This window comes from Nilaparvata lugens, chromosome 6, assembly GCF_014356525.2.
Source record: "Nilaparvata lugens isolate BPH chromosome 6, ASM1435652v1, whole genome shotgun sequence".
NCBI lineage: Eukaryota > Metazoa > Arthropoda > Insecta > Hemiptera > Delphacidae > Nilaparvata > Nilaparvata lugens.
The window spans coordinates 57,296,834-57,309,082 of record NC_052509.1 but is presented as its reverse complement, the minus strand read 5'-3'; the positions used below and the strand labels follow the sequence as shown (position 1 = coordinate 57,309,082).

The 12,249-nt window shown below is 30.6% G+C and overlaps 1 protein-coding gene across 1 annotated transcript in view; it reads left to right on the top strand.

Annotated features, from left to right (window-relative positions):
• The window catches only part of LOC111058112 (carboxyl-terminal PDZ ligand of neuronal nitric oxide synthase protein), a 291,989-nt gene extending 286,035 nt beyond the window's left edge, over window positions 1-5,954 (top strand). Inside the window, exon 11 of the mRNA XM_039431321.1 lies at window positions 2,301-5,954. Coding sequence (XP_039287255.1) covers window positions 2,301-2,501 — 201 coding nt within the window. The 3' untranslated portion in view covers window positions 2,502-5,954. The remainder of the gene's footprint in view (window positions 1-2,300) is intronic.
• Window positions 5,955-12,249: the final 6,295 nt, after the last annotated feature.

Genomic DNA, 12,249 nt, shown 5'->3' with positions numbered 1-12,249 from the left:
GAGATTTTTTTAATTCAGGAATTTTAGGAAGGAAAAATTCCATTATTCATTTGGTGGTGGATAATCAATATTTTTTATTAAGAATTGTAGTTGTTTTTGATGGTTGATTAACGATTAACGTGCCAGATTGTTATGTGTCATTCACTGTACCTAATTTACAAAATGATTAGGAATCAACTGCAGTGATGGATGATCATGGCTGTTTATGATATATGATATTCAATATTCAGTGAATATTTGAATTCAAATTTTTATTTTATAGCGGGTACGGTACTGAAGCCCACATTCTCAATGAAATTTTGCCTGATGAGCAGAAAAAAGATATATAAATCTTTTCTTAATTCTTATGGAAGTTTTCACACATGTGCAGTCTTTTCCATGACATCCAATCATATTCTAAATAGTAAAAAACCAAAAAACACAGCAGTTTTGCATTTGGAATCAAGGCTTTATTAATGAAGCTCTTGTGTAAAAGTTAATTGATAGCGTATATACTCTCTGAGATAATTTTCTGGTTTTAAAAACTCTCATCAGTGTTTTACCATTTATTATTGATTTTGTTTTGTTAGGTATGGCGGTAAGTATATATTACTATTCTCTTATATTGTAAATACTTGTAAAATACGCTTTGGCTTCTGGGAAGGGTTAATAACATGCTCAAATATTGTTAATACAATTTACTAAAATTAGTTGTAAATTGAGAGCACCGCACCATAAATCATCAACTGCCACCTCAACTGCAGTCACTTTTGGTTCAACCGGGATTATCATATTAATGCTTGGGAGGGAACACGGCTAACGGTGCATGACCCAGGTTATGGATACTACAAATTTTATTGAGGTGAGATATTGTTGCATTCTTTCAAGTGTCTTTTGAAGTAAATATGATCGGAGTCAACGGAAATTCATGTGTAAAAGCATATACAAAACAAATCATTTGTTTTATAATCTGGAAGGCTAAACCAAGAGATCATATCTTCACAAACAATATTCGTCTATTGATTAAAGTCTGAAAAAATAGGTTACCTATTAGTCTCAAACTAGGTGCTATAATAACAATTATTATTATTATTATTATTATTATTATTATTATTATTATTATTATTATTATTATTATTATTATTATTATTATTATTATTATTATTATTAGCGTATGGCTTTGAATGGTGGGGAGACCCAAGGGTAGTTCCACCTCGCCGTATATAGTCCAAACCGGACACTAAGGTTATAGTCAGCACAATACTTGAAATTTACTCTTTCCACTTCGAAATAAAGTTCAGAGTAATTTTTGAAATTAAAAAATTGTTTTATCTTATGTATTATGTGTGATATGAGTGTGATATTTTCCATCATTATTTGATCAAGATTTTCAGTTTGAATTTCAAGTTTTAAATTATTTTAAATTTTTACATCATAGAGATAGAAGTATAATATTTTACATTTTTCCCTATACTGCTCTCATAAATCCAAGTTATTTAAAGTGTTTATGATTCTCTAAAGATTTTGTGAAGATGTGATTGGTATTGTAAATGAAATTAAAAAACTACTTGATTTTATTCTTACATTTGAAAACAAATCCAAATTAAGATATTCCAAAACTCCAGAACACTAATTCTCTTTGAAGAATTCCTTTTGACTTTTCGTTGACTCTAGATAGTAATAATTATGATTGCAACTTATGGTGTTAGAAAATTTTCGAGATACAATCTTCTCTTTGAACAGAATTAATTCTTGTTTTGAAATGTTTATGATATTTTATATTTTTTGCAATTTATTTACAATTTCATATTATTATGTAATTATAATGTATTATAGAATAATAATAATCTTTAAAATATACAACGGACTAAGTATTCCCCTCAAACCTGTGTCTATTAGAAAATTTGTTTCAAAAACAATTTTTTCTCTGTAAGCATCAGTTTTACTGGAGAGTCAACTTCAAAAACCTCTCTCAGAGATTCTAAAATGAAGAAATATACAAGAATATCATGATTCCACAAACGGACTATCCCCCTCAAACCTACGTCTAATAGAAAATTTGTTCCAAAAACAATTTTTTTAGAAAATATCAGTTTTACTGGAAATTCTCACTTCAAAAACATCTTCCAGATGTTCTCAAATGAAGAAATATAAAACATTATCATCATTCCACAATAATTATCATCGAAGTAGGACAAGACAGTTTGATTAAAATATGTCCTACGTCTGATTAAAATAAGAACCTCCAAAGCATAGTGGAATAGCGTTCATTTCCTTTTATTAATCCGCTTGTTTTACATAGTTTATTGTGATAATTACAGTTGAGTCCGACATCGAAAGTGACCCGCTGGTTCGAGATGCTGCAGCCGCTGTCTCGTCCTGAGAGCGGATTTGTCGACTCAGCAGAAATGGAGGAGGAGCCAGAGGAGGTGGAGGCGACTGAGGCCCTCCTCACCAGACTGCCCAGCCGAAAGAGGAGGAAGCTGCTTGGCTTGAAACTCGGTCGCATTACTACTTTCTAATCGTTATTCAATCACTAAAAAAAAGTAATGATTTCAGGTACTGGAAAAAGTAGGACCTCCTATATTATATACACTATAGGTAAATAGGAGATCCTGGAAAAAAGCAATGAAATTTAACAATTCCGTTGGGATGCACCACTGAAGAATTTTGGAAACTTAATTAGCTCTCTTTGAAGCACAGAATTTGATAGATATTTTCGTTATTATTAATCATTCAATAAGTTCTAATTGTGAAAAAGAATTGGAAATCAATGATTCAGTTCAGACCTCCCGTATAATAAGCCTATAAGTTCGTTATATATAAGAGGACCTGGAAAAAAGATAATTAAATTTAACGATGCATCACTGAAGAATTTTGGGAACTTAATTAGCTCTCTCTGAAGCACAGAATTTGATAGATATTTTCGTTATTATTAATCATTCAATAAGTTCTAATTGTGAAAAAGAATTGGAAATCAATGATTCAGTTCAGACCTCCTGTATAATAAGCCTATAAGTTCGTTATATATAAGAGGACCTGGAAAAAAGATAATTAAATTTAACGATGCATCACTGAAGAATTTTGGGAACTTAATTAGCTCTCTCTGAAGCACAGAATTTGATAGATATTTTCGTTATTATTAATCATCCAATAAGTTCTAATTGTGAAAAAGAATTAGAAATCAATGATTCAGTTGAGTCACACATGAAGAAGTTTTTTAACTGAACTAGGACTTTAAAAAAAATTATAGATTTTTTTGAGGTCATTATCATTTAATTTATCATTTATCATTATTGCTGCAAAAATGTAGTGAAATTCAATGTTGCAGTTTGGTTAGGCCTACACATAGATAATTTTGAAAACCAAATCAACGACAAAATTTTATAGATGTTTCGTTTCAATGAACTTTCCAATAAGAATAAGTTTTAAACGGAACCGTTTTGGGCTTATAAGCCTGTGGTACTTTTCTGTAAGTTGTGTAATTCTGAATAATTGAATAAATAAATAAATAATAATGATTGTATTTAAACATATTGTGCATTTTTCAAGCAGAGCTTGTCAATGAAGTTCTATTATAATCGATGAAGAATTATTAAAATAAATTGAAATCCATCAATCATTCCAAATAGTGTACTAGAAACGTGTGATACGTTTTCCTAATAAAATCATTTGTCTTTGCCTCTTCATGAGATCACATTGTATTCTTTGTAATATTAGTGCAAATTCCAAAAATATCCAACGTATACAACACATGTACCACTGCAATAAAATGAATTCAATTGGATTTCAAAGGGCCTCATATATATCCTAAAAGTATATATTGAATTTTTATAAAAACAGAATTTCCTTGAGAGAGTATTCACTAAATTGACTCAAGGATAGTTCATTTTTTGTATAATTTTAAAGGAGTAGCATGAATATCAGTAGTACTATCAATATTAAATATAAAGGAATCAATCAACCCTTAATGATTTTTCCTCTTATGAAGGTGGATGATAACGAAAAATATCTAAATTAATAATATTAGGTAAGCTATATATTGACAATATTATATAGATTGTGACGATGATGACTTTGACTGTATTTGTATCTGTATGAATGAATACACTCTATAGTATGTAGCTTTAATTAATTATCAATTTTATTATTGAAGAGGTGATAAGGTTGAAATATCTTGTTTCTTGTATCATCTTCAAGTTTATTAGTATTTCTAGATTTGTAAACATTTGAAGACAATAATTTCTCATAATGATTTTATGTTATTATTAATTTATAGTACAAATATAACTTTTATATTTTAAGGAACTCATAACTATCGCCAAATCGTACACTTGCTTTGTTCCCTAGTTGAATCGGAAATAGACTTCTAAAACTCAATAATCTCTTCATAGAAGAGATAGTCTATGTCCCCTGATTGACCCTGTCAATCTCAAGTCTCCATACTCAACTTTATAAATATCTTTTGGAATCATTTTCAACTGTACAATAATTCGGACAATAATTCCTATTTTCAAGAAGAATAGAATCATGATCCATATTCTTTGCAGCTTAAATTAACTTCTTGTAGTAACTCTTGCACGAAAAATACAGGTATAACTTTTTACCAAATTTCATTTTCTATCTTAATAGTATAATCATATATCATATAATAATTTCATAGAGTTTTCTTATTATTAATTTATTATAAGAGAGAATGGCCTACAAGTATTTTTAGTGATATTTGATTATTGTAATTGAATATTGAGAGTGTAACTGGAGGCTATTGTACATTCTACCAGATCCATAAAATATATTGAAAGGATTATTCGTTCCTACATATTTACTCGGTCAATTCGATTTATAGTACTTCCATGGTAGTCTTTTTGAAAATAATGTGCCAATATTTTTCATAGTGTAGTGTTCATTGAATAGTCATAACTTTCATCTCCATCATGACATTGAGTGATTGTGGATCTCCATGACATTTTGTATCAAAGTGTGTCATTCTAGAATGACAGAAATCATAATCATCATCTATCATTGTAGAATGATTCACTCATCATCTTTTGTAATCTAGACTTTGAGGTTCTAGTAGAATGCATGGCTCCATGACATCTTACTGAAAAAGTATTCAAAGACTGATTTTAGCAGTTGTCACATTATTATGTACAGAATACACTTTTATTATTGTATTTCAGTAGATATTAGATAGTAGATTTAGTGGTTTTCTCTAGGTGAACTAATTTGAAACAGAGTTCATAACAAACACTGTGTTCGGAAAAAAACAATTTTCTAAATTATTCTAATTATTAGAAAGTATAATTCTTATATTATGTAGGTAGCTAACATGACCTTCTGTACTGAGATTTTGCATTATCCATGATTCAAAAACTATAACTCATTATTTAAACAATTTAATATTCTAATAATAAATAAAATTGAGATATTTAGATACACTGAATACATTTGAATACTAATGCAAACTAGTAACATTTGTAACAAACTAGTAACTGACAACATTTGTTACAAATTATTTACATTAGCATAATAATTTAGTAGAGGCAAGATGTGAATCTGTTATTCTACAGCTAATAAGTAAGTCGTCGTTCAGTGTTCATTTTTCTACAACTCCTTTATCAATTACCAATTATGATCAATATTTCATAATTGTCTATCAATTGTATCGTGAAGTGATTTTTTTTAAAGTCGGGCATTCACATTGACGTTTCTGATGGAAACGTTTAATTGTTGAATTGGTTTGAAGTATACTATCGTGTCGTTTTAAGATGTAGGATTCCAAAAATGTATCTATGAAATAGAAAACTCATTCTTTTTTCACTTATAGCTGTTGGAACATATTATTATTTATACAGAAAGTTTGCTATATTGTTGAGTATCATGTTATGCTACTTCTTTCTTTAGATAAAATGTATTTATTTTTAGGAAATAACGATATAACATTTGTAGTAATCTATTAAAGTATTATAAGATGATTCATTGTTTTATATATTATCCTTTGTCGACCCCTTAACTCCTGTATATACTCTTCAATGTTTGATTCCATTACGAACTGCTTGTTAAATAATCACTTTTGAACAATTAATCACGACATAGCAGTCAGGTATTTATAAATAAAAGCTATTAGCTTCTACTCACATTAGTGTAGCAGTTTCGGACACTATATAGGCTTGATAAAGCGCTACACTAATGTGAGTAGAAGCTAATAACTTTTATTTATAAATACCTGACTGCTATGTCGTAATTTATTGTTCATAAATGATCCTGTATATACTTCAAAATAACGTCGTACTTTGAAAGTTGGCAGTAGACACTATATCGTAGTAGGATATAGTAACATGGAATGAGCAGACAGATGCTTAATGCTTTTCATTTAACAACTAACTCATCAAACAAAGCACTTAAAATAAAATAAATAGCATTCATTTTGAAGAAATAATCTGTTATTCGCTCTATTTATTGGAATACAAGTTCTTTAAATTAAAAACACTCCTGAAGTGAAGTCTGAAGATAACCAACAACCGGTTGAAACATCGTCAATGCTAAAAAGTACCTAAGTGTTTTTAATTCAATATAGTTATTTGTGCAACTAGTGCGCAAAGTGACAGTTTGCTGCACCGAAAGAAACGTTTACGCCCGAGCCGTAGGCGAGGGCGGAATGGTTTCTTGAGTGCAGCAGAGGAACTTTGCGCACGTATTTCACATTTAATTTTTCCTACAGTTACCATTGAATATGAAAAGTGGGTAATTATGGATAAAATGATGGCTGAAATCCATCAAATGTTTGTGTGTGTGATGCTGTTATTAATAACAACCTTAATTCATTTAAAAATTAATAATCCAATTGAAGTTGAAAATTCTCAGCCAAAGTTCTCATCTTCATTCATTCAAGAATCAGAAAAAATACAGATAAAACAAAAAATTCTCATTCAAAATATATGCCAACAGCTGGTTGTGATGACTGCAAAATGGCTGAACCGACAAGCGCGCGACCTAGCGGGAAGAATCGTACCTAACTTCGTTTCATCCAGCTGAAAACAGTATTCAGATATTTAGACATGGTTAACTTACTAAATTACCGAAAAATGATATAAGTAAACTGAAAAATATTTATAAAGTAACATAGACAACAGAAAATATTTTATTGTAGTATATTCTAATGTTATTTTATTAATTTTATTGACATGGATTTCGAACGGTCATTATTTAACCTGAAAATTCGAATTTCATAATGTGTGTTTGCTACATTTCTCATTTGCTTATAGTTGAAATAATTATTACTGTCAATAGAAAATAAACATTATTTATTATTAAATGATGAGAAGTTATTATTAGTTATTATTTAATTATGATTCAGATAAACATTATTCTTGTTTTCGATTTCTAGATTGGGATCTTATCATAAAAATGTAGGGTAGCCATTGAAATGATTCTTATCTAAATCTAACCACAGTCAATGTTACCAACATAATTTTTGTTTTCGTGCACTAATCCTCCTTATATAACCCACCAACTATTTTGTATTGCCATGTTACAAATCTGGAGTGCAGGAAAAATTTTTCCTGCACTAGAGCGGAAAAGTGATTCTTTGCGTTCTGTAATCAGTGCAGGAATGGCCACTTTTCAAGGTAACTGTAGGAAAAAGTTTTAATTAATAGTAAAAAAGGAATGGCTTCAAACTAGGTTTGTCTTACTGATTGATTTTATTTAGACTCTATCAGTATTTATTATTATATTTTATATTAGTATTTTATTCATGTTGTATGAGCTAATTTTTTCTTCCCTAATAATTGGGTAGCTTCTCATGATGTATAGTCGTGAATAGATGTAGCAAATTAACAGATTCAAACTATTTTAATAGGCCTATATGTATCTTGATATTTATTTATCACATTAGTATTTTATTTGTGTTGTATGAGCTAATTTTTTCGTTGCTGATAATTGTGTAGCTTCTCATGGCGTATAGTCGTAAGTAGATGTAGCGATTAACATATTCAAACTAGTCCTATAACAAACTATTTTTATAGATCTATGATTTTTTTATGAGAACTCAACATGCACCGAAAAATGAGAAATTTCACTTGAATCTTAGTAGAGATAATAGAGAATTTTGCACATGATTTTGATTCTGAATATGGCACTACAGTGTATTTATTTACATCAATACAAAAATGACAACATATAGAGGCTTACGGCTTTATGCCAAAGCAAGCCTCGTTGAAAATCAATTGTTTACACAAACAGAAACTAAATTGAATTGACTTAAATTGGCTGAATTGTCTATTATTGGTTAATATAAACCAGAAACAAGATAAATTGGAAACTTGCTCTGCTATACTTGTTTTCTATAATTTTCTTTCAAAGACTTCATCAGCTTATAGGACAAGTCAGATATAAAATTGATGAATGAATTCCAATCACATAGAATTATTGGTACCCTTTTCATTATCTTTCACACACGACTGCAGTGATGTCCACGTTTTAATGGTAGGATTTTATAGGTTTGAAAACAGTGAAATAGAAGATGAAAGTAAAATAACAGTGAAAGATAGTGAACAGTGTTGCTGATTCTTTGCTTGTCACTGCCTTCTTAAGATGAAGTAGGATAGCAACACCAATGTTAATCAAATACTGCCATTATAATGTGAACCTATGACTATAATTTGTGAATAAAATACTATTTGATTTGATGAATAATGTTCGTAAACTTCCAAGTATCCCTATTCGAATAAATGAATAACTTTCAATAAAATGAATGAATAGGATCAGAACCAACCTCATCAGCCAATTGGTCGCAAGGGAAAATTGCAATTTAAAAAAAACCTACTGATTACTGATGATGATTCAATATTTTATACGTTAATGGTAGCGTATAAAATATTGAATCATCTTCAGTAATCAGTAGGTTTTTTTGCTCAGTTAAATTGCAATTTTCCCTTGCGACGAATTGGCTGATGAGAGATTGCAAATTGATACGAATAAATTTAATGGCTTGTATCGTGCATTGCGGAGAGACTGTGATAATTAGCGTGGAGGCCTTTCGGTGGTTGTGTGTCGTGTCCACACCCATGTTTTGTTGACATGCATAGCGGATTTCGTCAGTTATACGCTGAGAGGCCTCTCGAACATCAGACCACCGTTTCAGCGATGTGAAGCTCATTCAACCCTCAAGTAATCAAGGTAGAGTACTCTCGATTATTCAATTAATTAGAGTAATGCTTTATCAAATTAGTAATTACGAGAATCATGAATCAATTTATGGTATGATTTATGATTACATTGTAAGCCTAATTATTGATTGATTCCTGCTAAATGTATTATCAAATGAGTTGTTCCTATATAAAACCTAAAACTTTTGAAAAATTCGACTAAGTCACTGTCAATTTTGTAGAACGGAACCAATCCATAATGAAATAAAAACACACACATATATTGTCAAAATCTACAGTTTTATTTGGTACAGGAACATGGTTTCGTGACCGCACATGTCATCTTTTCAAGCTGACTAAAGTCACGAAACCATGGTCCTGTACCAAATTAAACTGTAGATTTTGACGATATATATGTTCTTATTTCATTAGTAAAACTTTTGCTTTCCATTGGGAAACTTTGCGATGAAAAACTAGCACCTTTAATATCTTTTAGCACTATTTTTAGTTTTTTACTTTCCTTGCCCTATTACCATAGGTAAGGAAAGTATTGCTTTCCGAAAAAAATTAAGGTACCCCAATTTCTAAATTTCTATACGTTTCAAGGTCCCCTGAGTCCAAAAAACTGGTTTTTGGGTATTGGTCTGTATGTGTAAGTGTGTGTATGAGTGTATGTGCGTCTGTGTACACGATATCTCATCTCCCAATTAACGGAATGACTTGAAATTTGGAACTTAAGGTCCTTTCACTATAAGGATCCGACACGAACAATTTCGATCAAATGCAATTCAAGATGGCGGCAAAAATGGCGAAAATGTTGTCAAAAACAGGGTTTTTCGTGATTTTCTCGGAAACGGCACTAACGATTTTGATCAAATTCATACCTAAAATAGTCATCGATAAGCTCTATCAACTGCCACAAGTCCCATATCTGTAAAAATTTCAGGAGCTCCGCCCCATCAATGCAGATAGATTCCCAATTATCAGGCTTCAGATACAATTGAAACAAAAAAAATCAAGTGGAGTAGATTGAGCATGAAAATCTCTACAATTAATGTTCAGTAACATTTTCACCTAAAATTGAAAATAAGCTTTAAATTCGAGAAAATGTGATTATTCAATTGCAAATTATTGTTGATTCTATTAAATCATTCACTATGAAGAGATAGCAGATCTCATGTGTGTCTCCAGCGTTATTGCCCTGTCACCAGCTGGCTCAAATATTTGAATAGTAGACTTGAGATGCGCGGGAACACCAGCGTCAGTGATCAATTTTCATAACGGCAAGGAAAGTTGTGTGAGTGCGCCACACCAGATTTTTTCTATTACAAACATAGCTTTTTTCAGTTGAAATTCAAGTAGATCGATAAAATAGTTTTCTTTAATATTGATAAACCTTGATAATCTATTTAAAAAATAAATTCAGTACCAGATTGAAGATCTTCAGAAGGTTTGGTGGGTCGTGTCCCCTGGGGTTCCCGACTCAGCAATTGAGGGATCTTTTCCTATTGGAGTCTCTACGTCAGCGTCGAGATAAAACATCTGTCTTGTTTGTTTGGGCATTGTTGGATGGTGCTGTAAATTCTCCTACCTTGCTTGCAATGCTGAATATCAGTGTTCCAGCATTCAATAGGCGGAATGCTAACTTGTTTGCGGCTCCAAGGTGCAGAACGGTGCACCATTTTTTCTCACCTTTCATAAGAGTGCAGAGATTGATGAACAAATTGAGTTTGAATGTTCAGCTTGCTGGGTCAGAGAGAGAGGTGAGGAGTGGGTTGCTGAGGTCAATCCCTCGTTGATGGTTGGAGTTTTATTGGAAAAAGTCTTCTGTGACAGTGATCTCTTTGCTTTTTACTACTCCTTAAGTTGTGTGTTTAATTATTTCCTCTTGTTACTATTTTTTTTTCTCTTCCTAGATTGACTTCTGTTTAATCAAAGAGACTTTTTTTTTCATTTCATTTCATTTTCATATTTTCATTTTGTTATTTGCTGTGTTTATTTTTTCTGCTATCTAAAATTGTGTTAAAATTTTCTGTTATGTATATTTTTTTCAGAAAGACTTTTCGTAAAAATTTCATAAACTTTTCATTTCTTTCAATATTCGTATTAAATATTCATTTTTAAATTGTTTCACTGGTATTATGTGTTAAGAGAGCAATTATGGGATATTATCCTTGTGCTCTCATATGTATCTCAAATAAATAAATAAATTACTAAAGAAGGGCACTATCATAGCCGTTATATCAACAGAAGGCTATCAACTGAGAAAGAAATTTTGATGAACGATATTCATATTGATTTTTGAGTTTCAAATATGTTAATTGTAATCGATTGAAATTGTGTATTGGCTATTACATTAGTTGAATTGTTTTTTCCATTTCAAAATCACCATAGAAACTACAATGAGAGCATTCTGTAAATTTCTGTAAATAATATTAGGATAAATCAATCACTTTCTAGCAGGTTCCATTGGAATTATTAGAGTTGACTATTATTTTTTCTCACTATTATATAGAAATATTTACATATTTCATAGCTACTGCTTGAACCTTGCTTGTCTTTAACTTGAGACAGTTTATAGTGTAGATCAAGCGTAATCTTATCTTTCCATCCCGTTCTAATTCCTTCAAATTCTCAACACTAAAAAAAATGTATAATAGTGAGCCTGTGAGACCAGAAAGTTTAAATTCGTTCAATTTAACCATAACGTAAGCCTTCACACATATTTTTCAAGAGAGCTCAAAGTTATTATTAGAACTAAAAAACATCATGTACGGTACATTATATATTTTCAATTATTATCAATTGTATTATGTATTCCATTGAAATTATTTATTATTGCATTCTACCAACTCCATTGAAGAGTTGCACCACCAAGGCTGTTTTGTTGAAACCACAAACTATTATCAGAGGCAAACAAATAGACAAACAAACTTATGCTTATTTTTTTCTATGCTATTATGCTCATGTATTATGTATTCGTTTGGAATTTAATTTTGCATTCTACCAACTCCATTGAATTGTTGCACTACCAAGGCTGTTTTTTCAAACCACAAACTATTATCAGAGACAAACAAATAAACAAGCAACGCGTATCCTTTTTCTATGCTATTATGCTCAT